Below are 17,701 nucleotides of genomic sequence, written 5' to 3'. Positions count from 1 at the left end.
TTACAAATCCTGTCCGCTATCATTCCTCTTTTCAACTTTCTCTGATCTGGTGCAGCCCTTTAACTCTCACAGCCCCAGGGACGCTTAGAAATGATTGGTTAGAAAAGACCTTGGGTCTGATGTATCCAATGAGATCACATTGCTTACATAGCAAGCAAATAGCAACACAAGCTTGGTGTATACAACAAATATCTGCTGACTTCAACCATCTAATCCTGTGCAAGAATAAATACTGTTTTTGTATATCCTAGCATAGGATTGGATATCCTATGGGAAATACCCCACATTTATTAGGTAGGTAAATTTGTCCCTGCAGGGTAGTATAGTGAACAGCCTAAACTCATTTAGCCCCCATTGTGTGGATTGCACGGTACAAAAGAGCTATGGATAGGAATTGTGTGACTGTGGGGGGAACAGCAGGTATAGGGGCTGCTTGGGTGGTTACAAGGTCATCTGAGCCTTGCAACATTATTGATGACAATTAAGATAAGGCAGGGTGTGTGTGTATATATATATATATTGTTCTATCAATATTTATTCTGCTCTTCCTATGTACAACCACTAGGGGTACTCTTGGCTTTTCATTTTCCCAGCCACTAGGTGGTGCTCCAGACTTCCTATAGTCCAGTTTCTACTCACTTCTTAATATAAAAATGGCAAATGCTTATAGATTCCAATAGCTCAAGTTGGAATTTAGCAATACCAGTAAATAGGTGAGTGGATAACTCCTCCCCCTCTATCCCTATTATTATTATTATTATTATTATTATTATTATTCCTACAGCTCCAAGAGGTTTCAGTCAGTACGAGCATCTATTAAAATATAAATTCATACATGAATTATTACAGTTTGTAATGGGGATCTCCCATTAGCTCTACTATTTTTTTTAATGCCAATAGTATAAAATTATACTGTAGAAGGATTTTATTTCCTTGAAAAGTCCACATCATATTTCCCCTTAATGCGAACATTCTCTCTGACATCACACCTGAGAAGCTGTGATTTGAAGATTTGTATTTGATGGGAGTCTCAGCTCCTCTGCTTTTCTACTAAATCACTTCCTTGTTTAGAAGATGCAGGGAATCTTGGGATTTCCATCATTTCTTTAGTTACTTTATAAAATTTCACCTGTATACAAACTGTATGGATTGCATATGCATGCATACACAGATTAGTAATGGTTAAGCTTTTGGTGAAATTATCTAACAAATCTATATTTTAAATAGGAATTATATAAATATGTAATAAAAAAAAGGAATAAAAAGATAAAATCACTTTCACATACTTGCAGCGTGATTGATGGCTCAGCATTTCCGCAGGTTATGGCATTGTGCAGGGTTCTGGCGCCACCTTGTGGTAATCTACAGTTTTTAAAATAGAAAATATTTACACATAAATTCAATCAGAAATCAGTGATAGAAGATAAAATGCATGCAAATGATGTTTTACCCACCAAAATATTGATGATTCTGTTCAGTCATTGTGGGCCACAACCTCTAGCATGCTTCATAGCCTGAGGTCACTACTACTATTCAGAATCTTCAGCTGGAATTATGTAGTTTGTTTTTGTTCTCCTCTTTGCTGTTTTCCTCACAATCTTTACTATATACAAAAAATGAGCAATGTACCAGGTTGGGAAGATCAAGTATGTCACGGGTTGTCCCAGGTAGGCCTGGTTATGTGCCATGCTCCATATGTCTGTATACTATATAAGAAGTGAGATGAAAGAAAGAGATAGAGAAAGGAGGCTTTTTGTAGGCACAAAGATATGGCAGAGATAAAAACAAAGCTAAAAAACAATTAATTATTCAAATAACTATATATCTAATGGTTCAAAAACATGAAACAATTGTATAAAAGTAAATAATTTCAAATCATTAAATGCTAGTGAATAACATATAGATGGGGATTGTGGTTTTACAATCTTGCATAGGTTACCAGAGTCATATAACAAGTCTCAACCCGACACATTTCGCCTAGTTTGGCTTCATCAGGGGATCTATAGAGGCTTTCAGACCCAGAAATGGTAAACCTGTACCCGCTATGACCCTGCCACTTATGTAGGTCAGGAAAAGAGTTCCTTTATTAGTTTAATAAGTATTGTAAAGAACCAGAAGATGGAGTTGAAGTCCAAGAATAAAGTCTCCAGTCTTCTTGGAAACCGTTATTGTCTAAGTAGGCTTATGTGCTTTCAATGGGCTTTATGGCTAACGGGTTTTATCATTAAAGCTTCAATAATATTATGCAGTGAAGGATATATAATATTGATCAGATTGGGAGGAGGAAAGTAATGAGACATTTATTGACAAGGTAAGAATATTTGTGTGTCCTCAGCCAGCCATCAGGGACTATATGTTTATTTATGATGTTTATTGTTTGTAGGTGGTTCACAATACATTTATTAGAATATATTGGTTTCAAATTTCTGTCCAGAAGAAGCCGGCATTGTATGTGGAACTTTGATTATGGAACACTTTTGCCATGATATAATTTCGATAATCAAATGAAATGTCCTAATGAATCGTGGCAGTGAGGTCTTACTCCATACAGGCAGCTCCGATCATATCACTGGCCCACAGGCACCCAAGATCATAATACTGCCCCCATAGGCACCCCAGAACCTAACACTACTCCAACAGGCACTCGGGATCATAACACTGCCCCCACAGGCACCCCAGATCATAACACTGCCCCCACAGGCACCCCAGATCATAACACTGCCCCCACAGGCACCCCAGATCATAACACTGCCCCCAAAGGCATAACAATTTATAACAATGTCCCTACAGGCACCACGGAGCAAACAATGCCCCCCACAGTTAACCTGACCATACCACTGCCCCTACAAAGCACCCCACATCATAACACTGCCCCCACAGGCACCTCAGATCATAAAACTGCCCCCACATGAATCTGAGATCATAACACCGCCCCCATAGGCATCCCAGAACATAACACTACTCCAACAGGCACTCGGTATCATAACACTGCCCCCACAGGCACCCTAAATCATGACACTGCCCCCAAAGGCATAACAATTTATAACACTGCCCCCACAGGAACCACCGAGCATAACAATGCCCCCTACAGTTACCCTGACCATACCACTGCCCCTGCAACGCACCCCAGATCATAACACTGCCCCCACAGCCACCCCAGATCATAATATTGCCCCCACAGGCACCTCAGATCCTAACACTGCCCCCACATGAATCTGAGATAATAACACTGCTCCCATAGGTACCCCAGATCATAACACTGCCCCCATAGGCACCCCAGATCATAATGTCCCTACAGGTACCCCAAATCACAATACTGCTGCCACAGGCATCCCATGTAACTCCACATCAGTGGCTATAACAATGTTATAGCAAATGATATTATTTAGCAGCTAGATTAGCTTTATTTAGGAGTAAATTTCAGAAAAAAACATATATTTGAGGTTGTCATGAATGCCTGTGTTAAATTCGTTTTACGATGCAGAATAACCCGGATTCCCTGTTGTTTTGTAAAGTGTCCTAAAAATTGGGGTTCAGTGGGAGAAAGCCTCATTTTGTTGGTGTCATTGAGTAAAGAGCCCCTATTCATTGTTGTCAGTGTACGAAGGCCCCCATTCATCGCTGTTCAGTGGTTACTTGTTATGAGAAAGGAGCTCATCTGGACCTGGATTTCTGCACCCTGTGCTAGTACTGTCAGGTAGCACCCAAATTCAGAACATTTATTGAACGTACCTATCTACTTGCTATTGAGTTCCTAGGGCTCTTTATAGGCTTGGAAGCACCTTCTTGGTATAAGCCCAGGGTGATGCCCTGCAGTTCCTTTAGTGTGCCAGGGTGCCAATGAATATGAATAGCACCAACACGCTATGAGCCTTTTTTTTGGGGGGGGGGGGGATTTTGTTCACAAGCAAGTTTTACTTTCCTATTGACTGATTGAATACAGGTTAGAAGGAGGTCAAATGCACCACAATGAATTCCAAATGACCCCACAAACATCCCAAACTGATCTCATCAAGGCTTGTCCACACAGGTCGTTATGTGTATACTGTGAATGGCCATGAAACAAATACAATTAACCAAACTCTCCCATTTAAACCAAAATAAAAATGTTTTAAAATAAAATGGCAATTTACAGTAAAATATCTCTATGTGTGCTATATTTTGCCCCAGCCTGGCCAGCAGATGGTGACATTTACTAACTGACGACTACAATTTCAGTAAAACACGATCCAAATTTCAGATGTTTAAGTACATCTAATCAAGCGTAGGAAGATCCTGGGAGAATCTTCACATTCTCTTTGTGACCGACGGGGTATTTGTGAATCTGTCAAAAGAAAAATCAAATATGTTTAAAATTGGCCTTTTCCTCCAAACATTGATGCATTTATTGGTTTAGAATTTTCTTTTACACACAATTTATTTAAAGGAGCCGGAGAAATGACAGTATGTTGGCATGTGGTGCTGTTCCCTGATTTCCCGGCTATGTATGGACACACAATATAAGACTTGTTACTTAACAATGGGCTTGTGAGATTTTCTGTGGGGTGACCTTCTACATGTTTGTTATGGTATAAAAATATCGCCAACCGTGCTTCTCCGCAGCCCTGACTCATTCTTATTATAATTATCACCTTGGCTGGGTTAATAATCAAAAAATTGCAAAAAAGTTTGCTCAGCAGCTCCGGTGGGTTTATATTTGTATCATTTCAGGTGCAGTAAATTTTATAGGCATTGTGAAGATAAAGTAACAGAAAGGTGCAATATTATGTTGTTTTATAAGAGGTCAGCTGTGACATCACATGTCTTTTTTTATAAGAAGTAAGCTGTGACATCACTTGGCTTTGTTTTATAGGAAGTAAGCTGTGACATCAATTGGCTTTGTTTTATAGGAAGTAAGCTGTGACGTCACTTGGCTTTGTTACTTATAAGAGGTTTACTGTGACATCACATGGCTTTGTTTTATAAGAAGTCAACTGTGACATCACATGGCTTTGTTTTATAAGAAGTCATCTGTAACATCACATGGTTTTGTTTCATAAGAAGTAGGCTCTGACATCACTTGACTTTGTTAGACAGTTAGCTCTGACATCACATGGTTTTGTTATAGGAGGTTATCTGTGACCACACATGGCTTTGTTATAAGAGGTTATCTGTGACATCACATGGCTTTGTTATAGGAGGTTATCTGTGACATCACATGGCTTTGTTAGGCAGTTAGCTCTGACATCACATGGCTTTTTAGACAGTTAGCTCTGACATCACTTGGCTTTGTTAGACAGTTAGCTTTGACATAACATGGCTTTGTTATAAGAGGTTATCTGTGACATCACATGGCTTTTTTAGGCAGCTAGCGCTGACATCACATGGCTTTGCTAGGCAGCTAGCTCTGACATCACATGGCTTTGTTAAGCAGTTAGCTCTGACATCACATGGCTTTGTTTCTTAGAAGGGGTTATCTGTGACATCACTTGGCTTTGTTGAGCAGTTAGCTGTGACATCACATGGCTTTGTTAAGCAGTTAGCTTTGACATCACATGACTTTGTTTCTTATAAGAGGTTAGCTGTGACATCACATGGCTCTGTGACATCACATGGCTTTGTTAAGCAGTTAGCTGTGACATCACATGGCTTTGTTTCTTATAAGAGGTTAGCTGTGACATCACATGGCTTTGTTTCTTTTAAGAGGTTAGCTGTGACATCCCATGGCTTTGTTAGGCAGCTAGCTCTGACATCACATGGCTTTGTTAAGCAGTTAGCTGTGAAATCACATGGCTTTGTTTCTTATAAGAGGTTATCTGTGACATCACATGGCTTTGTTAGGCAGCTAGCTCTGACATCACATGGCTTTGTTAGGCAGCTAGCTTTGACATCACATGGCTTTGTTTCTTATAAGAGGTTACCTGTGACATCACATGGCTTTATTTCTTATAAGAGGTTAGCTGTGACATCCCATGGCTTTGTTAGGCAGCTAGCTCTGACATCACATGGCTTTGAGTGACTTTAGTGTTCTAACTTCATGTTTCCAGCTAATATGGGCAAAAAGAGCTTCTGTGACCCCCTTTGTTTCTATAACGAAAAAAAAAAAAACATCCCTATTGAGTACATTGCAGTTTGCCAAAATGTTCTGATTTCACTCCAGAAGTGGCCATACTGACACACATGAGCAGGTAGTGGCTACTGTTGTCATTGAGACACCAGTCCAGACCAATAATATGCCATAGGCCCTACATGTAGACAGGAAGTTGATGAAAGAGGCTGGGGTAGCAGTACAATCCCAGATGGGATTTTTATGTATTTATATGTTTTATGTGTTTATGAGACAGTGTAAATTACATAAACAACCAGCTTTAGCTTCAGCTATCTAATGCAAAAAAACACATTGGTTTTGCCATCCTCCACATTTTTCCTGACTGCTGTTCATCAGCAACAGTGTAAACGTGCTCTGAATGGTTCATGTGGGCAAGCATTGAGTTACCTGCCCCATGTATCGCCCACATTGTAATAGCGTGTTGCGGCACTATTAATGACAGGTTACTGTTTAATATACTGAAAATAAATGGCACCACATGCGCTGTGCACTTGAATGAGACTGAATGCATGTCTACAATTGTTTGCTGGTTGGCAAAGCTCGTACCTCTCGTTATGTCTTGAGTGCGGAAGCAATTTTTGTAAAAGCCCTTTGCCTTATTGCTGGGAACATATTCTGTCAAAGATCCAGATGTTTCCACGGTTCTCTATAGAGATCCGCAGCAGAGAGCTACTGTCCTCCAGTTCCCATGATGATGGCGCCATTATTTTCTAAGAAAGCATTGCTTCATCAATAGCTAGTAATCAGCAAACATCTGCTGCAGAGTGCTTGTCTTCTGGATGAATTGTGAGTTGATCTTAAGGGGAAATATAAATCTGGAAGAGCTGTGAATCTTTTCAGAAAATTATGGAGGTGAGGAAGGATGCTGCCATTGATGACCTTCCCCTGAAAACATTAGCTGCCTGGCTTTCTCTAGCTACATTACAGTCACAGAGCTAGAATGAGTGGTCAGATCTGGATAATTAAAATAAAAAAGGTTGATTGTTTGTTTAGGGGTCATGACCTGGGTAACATGGAGTTCAGGTACCACCCCTCGCCTACCAGCCATCCCTCTTCCCCCAAAAACACTCGGACACATAACTGGAATTTAAAATGGCTGGCAAACTGATGTTTATTAACAAATAAATAATCTTGTATTAATTAAATAACAGATATATTTAAACAGTTCAAACATAAATACCATACCTAACATAATTACCATAAATAAAATAACCTAGCATAAATAACCATTTGAAAACCAAAATTACCATTCCATAAATATACAACATTAATATAATAATCTTCCCCCAAAATTTAACCAATAAAATTCCCTGGTAAACCACAGTGCAACCTGCACTAAATTTAACCAACTGCAGGCCTAGGAAGGTAAAGTCCATACCAAACACGTATACTTCCAATATATCACACTGGCCCCTAGCCACACAGCACCGCCTCAGGGGCCCCACACTGTAATAAACATAAAGGGGGCAACCTTCCCCTTCCAAAATTACCACCAGGACTCTTACCTTTCTTAAACCCTTTCTTGAAGAAGACAAGTACTTTAGTCCTCCAGGGCGGGGATAAAGTAAAGCTTAATTGAATAGTTTCCCTTTTATACTGGGTGGAACTTCTTTATTTGGAAGTGAGGGAAAATAATCTAGGTCCTCTTGTGTGGGAATTTGATAGAGCCTAATTTAAAATGATTCTCTTTTGAATTGGGTGAAGCCTCTTTATATTAGGAGGTGAGGTCATCTAATTTAGGTCCTCATGGGCGGGGATAGAATAGAGCTGGGTAGAAAGATAGGGCTGTAGAGTTTGGTTGTTGAAGAAAGGAAACATTTATTCTTCATGCTACTGTGTGTGAACTACTTCCCTCCCTGGGGGAGTGTGGAATTTTTTCTGTGCTCCTCCAAGAGTTAAGCAACAGGAAGTAGCTGGGATCTCAACAAAAATGGAGCTAAGAGTTATGGCTTGGGGGCAAGGTGGTTGAGAGTTGTGGGCCTGATCTCCCTTACTATAAAAATGAGTAAAGGGAGTTTGAACTGTGCATCCAAATCCAGACACAGAGCTCTTCTACAAACTGATTCCTTCATGGCACCTTGAATAGTCCAATTTTCTAAGTTTCAAGGTAGTTGGAGCAGTAGACAGAGGTAAATGTGGGCTTACAAATGTCCTAGCACGCCCTCTCCCAGTTTGATGATTGCTCTGCAAACCATTATACCCGTATACAGTTTTTTTTTTCATTTACTTACAATAGCTGTAATAAATCATGATTTTACGGACAAAATCCAGCAAAAGAGTTGGTGTTATCAGCCTGACCACTAGAGGGAGTGCTTAGAAACTATACATGTATGAAAATCTGTAGCCACAGAATGTAAATAAGACTTTCCAATAATATTTTAAGAGAAATATGCACTGAAAATAATAAATCTTTCTCTTTAACCTCCCTAGAGGTAACCCCGAGTGTGACTCGGGGTAGAAAAAAGTTGCTGAAAGCGGTAACCCCGAGTCACACTCGAGGTATGTAAGCCTATGGGAAGGTAGGTAAATACAGCGCTTACCTGATCCGCCGCCATCCAGCGTCGTCTATCGCCGCGATCTCTGTCCTCTTCCTTTTTCCTCCATCCGGCTTCTGCACCCGATAAGTCACCGGGGGAGTTCCCGGTGACGTCGGTGTGTGTGTGCGTTGCCAGCGGGGCGGGGCAGGAAATTCAAAATCTATTTGTATTTCATTCAATTCAAAATAACTGTATTGAATGCAATACTTTGGATAAATATGTGTAAAAGCAGTACATTGTTTTCAGGAACATTTATTTTACACTATATATATATATTAGTATGAGTATATTGTGAATTTTTTTTTTTCAATTTAAAAAAAAATTAAAAATTGTAGATATATAGAAATGTAGATATATAGATTTTTTAATCTATTCAATTTATTGTTTTTACATAAATTTGTGTTTCAAACTTTATTGTACTCATACTATTATTATATACTGTAAAATAAATTTTCATGAAAAACAATGTACCGCTTTTAGACATATAAAACCGGAAAGAAATGAACCGCTAGGGAGGTTAAATGTATGCAGTGAGTTTGTTATTTAGTACGGTCTCAAATATTTTGATGAGTGCTCTTCTCCTCCTAACAGCCCTCCTTCTGGTATTGAATTTTTGTGACAAGGCCATGAAAAGCGGATAATGAGTCAGGTGTCTGCAATGTGTAGATGATTAAAACCATGGCATTCAAACCTTTTCTTCCTCCTAATAACACAAAATAATGTTTTTGTGGCTTAATAACAGAACTCTGATTAACCACAGACTGAATGAAGCTCTGGAAGGGTTTTAAGGGTAATGATTCAGGAAAGAAGCAGGGCAATTTTTTTACAAAATTTCTAATGAATATAAAGAGAGCCAAGGACATCGACTTTGTGGCAAATATCGCACAACAAACTTATTTATGAATTGGATTGAAAAGCATTCACATGTGTTCAATGATTGGCCACAACATTATAACTGCCTAATATTGTAAGGGTTCCTCCACCTGAATAGCTCCGACCTATCAAGGCATGGACCCCACAAGACCTCCGAAGGTCCCCTGAGGTATCTGGCACATTGACAGCAGGTCCTTAGAGTCACATTGCCTTCTCCAGCCTCTTGCCTAATAATGGGGAAAGCTTTGTAAGTGAACAGATCTAATCTAGGAATTAATAAACGCTGGATTGAAAATGACTAGTGATGGCAAATTGTACATTGGAAGAAGGATGAATAAAACGTGAGGGAATTCTGTATGAGAGGCTCTGAGTATAATAACCCCCAACACTAAAAATCAGGCAACAATCCACAACTGCAGTTTAAAAACAGAAGCATCTGAAAGTATCTTATCAGTGTAAACTGTGAAATATATTTTCAATGTTCTGGGCATGTTTGTGTCCTCATGTGATCATTTCAATAATTCTCAAAAATATTTTTGTGGGGAAAACAACTTTCTGATGACCTGATCATCTCCCATAACCAATGAATATGCAGACTGTTTATCAATGTCAATTGATAATAATAATAATTCTACCAGCTGTTCTGCATTTCCCCCATTTTTCTTGTAAAATTGGAAGCTATCAGACTGGTGTGGTTTTACAAATAAGCAAAATAGAGAAATTACCATTTATACTTGGGTATAAACCAAGATTTTTTGCTCTCAATTCTAGTAGAAAAAGTATTTAGGTTTGCACTCTTGTCAAACCACCAGATGATGCTGTACCCTCATGTAAAGTGTGTAACAAACGCCACCAGAGACATGTGTTACACACTTTACATTAGGACACAGCGCCATCTACTGGTAACTAGCAACAATACACACAAAATTATTTATAAGAAGTGTCTAATAACAAACTCAACATTACAAAATACTTTCATGTAAAAAGGATAAAAAAAAAAATTAAAAAAAATAGACTGAGCTTGTGTGATTTTACTTTTTTTTCCTTTCAAATAAATGTTTTGAAAATACCACACCCTGCATTGATTTTTTTTCATGATTTTAATGGCATTTCTAATAATTAGGGGTTTAAAGGTTAGCAGTAATAGCTATATTTTGGGTCCCAGGTTTATACTCGAGTCAAAGCATTATTATTGGTTTATTTTGAATCAGTTTATATTCAAGTATATTTAGTATGCTGGTTTTGGGCAGGATGAGCAAACTAATGAAAATACAGTGTTTTTAAAAGTGATAAATCTATTACCAGAACATTTTTTTCTGGCTTTAACTTGTAAAGAAATATAGAAGAAAGGGAAGAAATTGTGCAGGGAAGCTTTATAAAGAAACAAATTATCATTCCCAAAAAAAAGTAAATGTATTAATTTTGAGCTTTTATAAACACAATATAGTTGTGTGGTGTCATCTGTGATTTAATATTTGGTTTTGCAGAGACCGGGAAATCATGACATGGAATGTTAATTACATGGCTCTTCTTTCTTCGCCTGCTAAGCTGTGTTTTGTCTGAGACAATTTTATTATCTTCTCTTCACACATCCAGAGACTGCAGAGAAACCTTTCACCAACTGCTGTGCCACGGAATTCAAAAAAGTTCATTGCTACTGAGTTTCTAAATTTTTTTCAGCTTTAGGGACTGCAGATTGAACATGTGGCACAGGATATGACCATGGGTGTACTCATTTTGTTTAAAATCGTCCCTGACACCCCCATACACACTTTATTCCCATAATTACCCCAACAGTAATTACCCGTTGTGGTCACAGTCTTCCCATGCTATGGACATATCTTACTGATGTGTACTCCAAGGCCCCACCACCGTCTAATGTCCGCCCACCCCCTATTTCAGCCTGCTGATTCCAGTGCCACACAAACCAGAGGGGGCAGCAATGGGATGCCATTGTCATGCCAACACTTACAATAGGAAAATGGGAGAAGTGCATGATGGGTGATAGCTCTTATGGCACTTATAAGTGGTACAGAATATGGTGATCGCAGCAAAAGGAGCGAACAAAGGAGATTTGGGTTGGTCTGGAAGATGAAACCGCACCCTAGAGGGCCACCTATGCCCAGAAACATACCACATGGGTACCTGTGTTGATCTTCCAACCGAGCCTGTTACCTCTTGGGGTTCTTTGGACTGTAGACCTAAGCTTCCATGGAATCTTGACTTCTGATCCAGTCATTATTTAGCCGCATCCATTTATTATAATAAACACCACCTGATTTTCAAATGCCCCAATTGTCAGTGGGCAGAAGAAGCCAAGTGGCTTCTTCTGAACTTTGAAGTGCAAGGCAATAAATTTACTTGCCCTTCTTTTTGCACTACTAAATTTTCATTTGTTGTCCCTCTTCTGCTTCTGATTGGAAATTGAACCAGTAATTTAAGGATATAGAGATCATGTGACTCGCTTTACTTCCTCCCATGTGACAACACTGAAGCATTGCCATTGGTCTCTAGGACACCCAGTGCTGTTCCATGTGGGCGGGGAGAAGGTCCCCAACTCTGTTCAGACTCCACTTTGCTCCGCCCACTGGTAACTGATCAGGAAAGTAGGGGAGTAATTGGGAGAAAGGAACACTGCTCTGCCACAAAAGAGAACCTGTTACTTCTCATTCCATGACCAACCATCCACAGGAATAAAGTGCAGCAAAGTCTATACAAATCTGGAGATACCTATTGAATTCTGTAGCATAAAAAGCATACACACGCGTAAATATGAAGATGCGTCAACTTTCTTGGTGAAAAATGACCATGAAGGAACATAATAACATTCCAATATTCCAAAATCCCCAACAATTGCAGATAAAAATAACAGTGACAGCACAAAAGGCAGAACTTGTAAATTAGCGCCAAGGACAAGACAGATATTGGAAACAATATACAAAAAGTAATAGGATTTTTTTCTATTGTCTGTGATTGAGAAGCCAAATCATTATCCATTCACACGTGCGGATTACGCAAATTGTGGCCTCTCAGACGCGTAAGAAATGGAGAATTAATGGCTTCCTATTAAGATATAGATGCTCTCATCACTTTGACACATGGATCTGATATTCCCTAGCAGAGGTAAAGATTATATCTGCAGATGAATAGGATTCACCACTTTTCATCAGAGAGCGGCCCCTGGATGGGCTGTCATTATTACCCAGATTGGGGTCACAGTGCCGGTCACACGTGTATCATTCTAAAAGCTGTCAGCTGTATAAACTATGTAATGCAAAATCAGAGCGTCACATGTATAAACCTAAGTCAGACACATGTGCAGGAATTAGAAATCAGGACCTCTCACCCTCGTATTAAAGTGGACCTATCACCAGATATATTTTTTTAATCAATTAGCATGCTAAGTAAATACAGAACAATGAAGTGATCACAGAACTTCCCCTGACAATGCTCTCATCTGCTTATGCTCCAGAAGCATGGAGTCATCAATGGCCTGGCATCATCTAAGGCAGGGGTGTCAAACTCAAATACACAGAGGGCCAAAATTAAAAACTTAGACAAAGTCACAGGCCAAACCTGAAATGGAAATAGCACTACAATTCCCTGCATCAAGAAAGCAGTCCAATGCGGGGCCTAATGTTATGAGTGGCTGGAACTCCCTCTTCACTGAAATAGCACCGCTACTACAATTTTCTGTGTCTTTAAAACAGTCCAATGTGGGGCCACGCATAGGCAGAGAGGCTGCTGCTCAATAGACGTGAGCGATGCCGCTACTACAATTCCCAGCATTACTTGCATCTATAAAACAGTCCAATACGGGGCCATGCATAGGCAGAGAGGCCGCTGATCTATAGATGTGAGCGATGCCGCTACTACAATTCCCAGCATTACTTGCATCTATAAAACAGTCCAATGTGGGGCCACGCATAGGCAGAGAGCCTGCTGCTCTATAGACGTGAGCGATGCCGCTACTACAATTCCCAGCATTACTTGCATCTATAAAACAGTCCAATGTGGGGCCACGCATAGGCAGAGAGCCTGCTGCTCTATAGACGCGAGTGATGCCAGTACTACAAATCCCGGCAACACTTGCATCTATAAAACAGTCCAATGCGGGGCCACGCATAGGCAGAGAGCCTGCTGCTCTATAGATGCGAGTGATGCCAGTACTACAATTCCCGGCAACACTTGCATCCATAAAACAGTCCAATGTGGGGCCACGCATAGGCAGAGAGCCTGCTGGTCTATAGACACGAATGATGCTGGGAATTTTAGTAGCGTCACTATTTCAATCCAGCGGCGGGCCAGCTAATTCATATTTAGCAATCCTTTGGGGGCCAAAAAAAGGATGTTGCGTGCCAGAGTTTGACACCCCAATCTAAGGTGAGGGGAAGACATAGATAAATGCTAGGTGTGGTGCTGTACTAGGGCCTGGCCCCTCATCAGCCATTTGGCCCCCCACAGGAGCCCCAAGTCAGTTCTTCAGGGGGGCCCAGTGTTGATTACATCCACTGTCCATGATGACCATCTACTTGAGATGTTTTGTGATTTGCTACACAGTTACTGCTTATAGTGACCCATGACGGATCTCTGCAGAATACAATAGTGCACATATTGCCATACCCAATGGATAAATATGGAGGAAGAAACTCCCAAAGTAGAGAATACAACGGCTTTATGTAGACTTGTTGATATTTTTGGACATGATTTTGCCATTCTTTTTATTGTTATCTAATATATCTTTTTTTAATGTAAAGTTTTATTGATGTATAGATAATAATAAAATGTGGCTGCTGATAAAACCCTGCTTTGGACTTCTACCCCATCCTTGTGAATTTCTACCTGTGCCATGTATAGATTCCTAGGGGAGAGGAGATGTGTATTGTGACATGTCAGGAATTCATTCATGCACACCTATAGAGTTACCTGTACAGCTATTGCCTTTACCTTCACACCTGCTGAGTGCAAACCAAGCTTGCAAGGTTGGATTTACCCATTGGTGATGTTGGGAATAGGCATTGCAACATGGATAGGTATTCCATCAAAAGTCATCAAATAGTTTTTAAGTCTGCAGTGATGTGCTCCAATAAATTAAACCTGAGTGAACAAAAAGCGTGCAGGTGCAGAAACACACACAGAAAAAAGTGCACTTGGGTGCTTTTTGATCATTCTTTTAGGTGAAAGGGCCACTCATCCCAGACTCTAGCCATTTTCTAGCCATAAGTAGCCCATCGAGTACTAGGCTGGGACCTCCCCCGAAGGGTCTGCAGTGGGATCGTCTGTAAGGTGATCGGTCGGGGAGTGTACATAGGTCATGGTTTCGGGTACACAGCTTTATGGAAACTTTTTGTCACAGTAGGCTGCATGGAGTGTGCATCTTCTTTTATCAGTGAGGCTGAATAAAATGTGTTTGCCGCCAAGTCATTGTCATCCCTTGAGAATGTTGATTAGATCTGTCCGTTTTCTATGGTAACGTCAGGCTCTGATAATATATCCAAGTAATGTACATCAAGATGTTCAGCTGAGTGGGCAAGAACTTCAAACATCAGAGCTTCCCCTCTGCAGACATGGAGGTTGGGGTAAGTGGGGGTGATTCAGCATCAATTAGCAGACCGACATCAATAATAATATGAGGAAAGACTCTCAAGGGGCTCCTTATATCTGGAGTGTGGTTTTCAAGAGGATCCATGGGAGTTATCATTGTACCAAGTGCCTGAAATCTGTCATCAATATGCATATGCAGGGTTATCCTTCTAGAGAAGGCATACAGGTTTGCTGGATTACCCAGGTTCTCCCATATTAGTCTATTATGTCCAGTCTTAGAGAGTTTTAATAAATCCAGCCCCATTTCCTTAACCATGGCCTGTTTTCATGTTATTCAGTCTTTTTGTAATAGGTCCCCTTTTTATTCTGAGGTTTGCAGAGTCATTCTTCATCTAAAGTTGTCTGCTTTGTGGGTTATGAATGAAACCAGATTGAATTACAAAGGCTATTCACTGCATAGCAGTAAATCTCTGCAAATAGGAATTTATGATATGACCAGTGGGGGCTACCTATCTGTATATCAATCTCTTTTATGATGAGCTCATTATACACATGGAGTAAATCGCTGTACTGTATCATGTGCCTAGTGAAATTGAACAATCTAACAATCTACCTGGCACTTAGAACAGATTAAATATTATAAACAAGTTCACTTTCACCAATATCTATATTTTTTCCTCTGTTTTCCAACAAACATTTAGAGCAATTGAAAACCAATATCACACTGGCCCCCCTTGTCACCCCATACACAAATGGTAAAGTTTAATCAAACTGATTTCAATTTCCTACCAAGCCTGAAAACATTTCATTCTCTTGGAGAAAATTCATCATTTTGATCTATCTCCCATCAAAATATCAGCTAGGAGCGCAAACATTTTATATATCACTTCACTAGATTAGAAGATGAAAAGGTTTGTGTATATTTAATCTTCTGAACTGCAGGGGGCGCTATAACACCTGTATTATTTTCCCAGTGTGCAGTGTGCTGATATTGCAGGCACCTGTTATATCAGGCTGTCACTCACTACTATGCTGGCTTTATAGGAGGGTGATTTAGTGTGCTGGAGCATTAGGAGGAGTCTCAACTATCAATGAATATGAAATCTGGAGATATTTTTTTCTCAGCCTTGTAACAGCAGCAGACAGTCTTTGGAGTGAGTGCGGCAAGCAAGCTGTGGATTGCTACAGAATCCCAGAGCATGGAAAGACTTGCTATCCTAAAGGAGGCTGCTGCTGTTTCTTCTTGAAGTTGGGGTTCTGCAAAGTCTACAAACTCATGGAAGGTGGACATGCATTCCTCATCGTCTCAGCTGTGACCAGCATACAGGAACCGTCCTTGGATTCGTTTGCTTAGTCATTTCTCTTTGTATCCTTTATTTCCGTGAAGTCCTGGAAAACAATTCCCCAAAGCTTCAACCATGAATGCATCCAACGACCTTTTGTTCATTCATTCCGTCCAGTTCAATGGCACCTTGGACTTTAACGAGACCCTCTTGTTAAACAACCTCAGCAGTATTGAATTTTGTGAACAGGTTTTCATCAAGACCGAGGTGTTCCTAACTCTGGGGATTGTCAGCTTGTTGGAGAACATTCTGGTGATCCTGGCCATTCTGAAGAACAAGAACCTCCACTCGCCCATGTACTTTTTCCTCTGCAGCTTGGCCGTGGCGGACATGCTGGTCAGCGTGTCCAACGCTTTGGAAACCATCGTCATTGCCGTTCAGAACAAATACTTGGACATTGGGGACAAGCTCCTCCAACAGCTAGATGATGTTTTTGACTCTTTGATTTGCATTTCCCTGGTGGCTTCCATCTGCAGCCTACTGGTGATTGCTATAGACCGCTACATCACAATTTTCTATGCGTTACGATATCACAGCATCATGACGGTGAAGAAAGCGTTGGCTTTGATCATGGTCATCTGGATCTCCTGCATCATCTGCGGAATCGTCTTTATTGTCTACTCGGAAAGCAAGACGGTCATCGTGTGCCTCATCACCATGTTCTTTACCATGCTTGTCCTCATGGCCACCATGTACGTGCACATGTTCCTGTTTGCCCGCCTCCACGTCAAACGGATCGCCGCTCTTCCTGTCGACGGCGTGGTGCAACAGCGGACGTGCATGAAGGGCGCCATCACTATCACCATCCTCCTAGGGGTCTTTGTTGTTTGTTGGGCTCCTTTCTTTCTGCACCTCATCCTTATCATCTCTTGCCCCGCCAACTCTTACTGCGTCTGCTACGGTGCCTACTTCAACACGTATTTAATCCTCATTATGTGCAACTCTGTCATCGACCCCCTCATCTACGCCTTTCGCAGCCTGGAAATGCGTAAGACCTTCAAGGAGATCATATGCTGCTACGGCATGAATTTTGGAAAGTGTGGTTAGAGTCTCCTTCCCTTCCCCGACACGTGCCGTTGTTTATGTGTTCATTGTGTCATTCATAAAATTCAGTCCATTTAACCATTCAGGGCAGGGGCACAGCAAGAACTGTGAAGCATGGCTCAGCACAGTGGAAGGATTCTGCAAATTCTTCTGGCTATCTCACAGTTCTTGTATTGCTTACCACTCTAGTCAGGGGGAATAACATTTAATGATGTAAAATGCATAAAACCACAGCCACCAATAACAGTCACATTTTCTGGCCACCTTAAGGT

General features: G+C 40.6%; 1 protein-coding gene across 1 annotated transcript; it reads left to right on the top strand.

Annotated features, from left to right (window-relative positions):
* The first annotated feature begins 16,162 nt into the window (after positions 1-16,162).
* On the top strand, positions 16,163-17,458 carry MC3R (melanocortin 3 receptor). Its single transcript, XM_072413702.1, has one exon. The coding sequence runs from the start codon at positions 16,461-16,463 to the stop codon at positions 17,430-17,432; it is 972 nt and encodes a 323-aa protein (XP_072269803.1). The 5' UTR covers positions 16,163-16,460; the 3' UTR covers positions 17,433-17,458.
* The last annotated feature ends 243 nt before the right edge of the window (positions 17,459-17,701 follow it).

Source organism: Pyxicephalus adspersus, chromosome 6 (assembly GCF_032062135.1).
Source record: "Pyxicephalus adspersus chromosome 6, UCB_Pads_2.0, whole genome shotgun sequence".
In the NCBI taxonomy this organism is placed as follows: Eukaryota; Metazoa; Chordata; class Amphibia; order Anura; family Pyxicephalidae; genus Pyxicephalus; species Pyxicephalus adspersus.
The sequence above is the reverse complement of the archived record's forward strand: the minus strand, read 5'-3'. Positions and strand labels throughout refer to the sequence as shown.

Excerpts from the sequence above, each read along its gene's own strand:
- MC3R (XM_072413702.1), top strand. The coding sequence starts at position 16,461 with ATGAATGCATCCAACGACCTTTTGTTCATTCATTCCGTCCAGTTCAAT.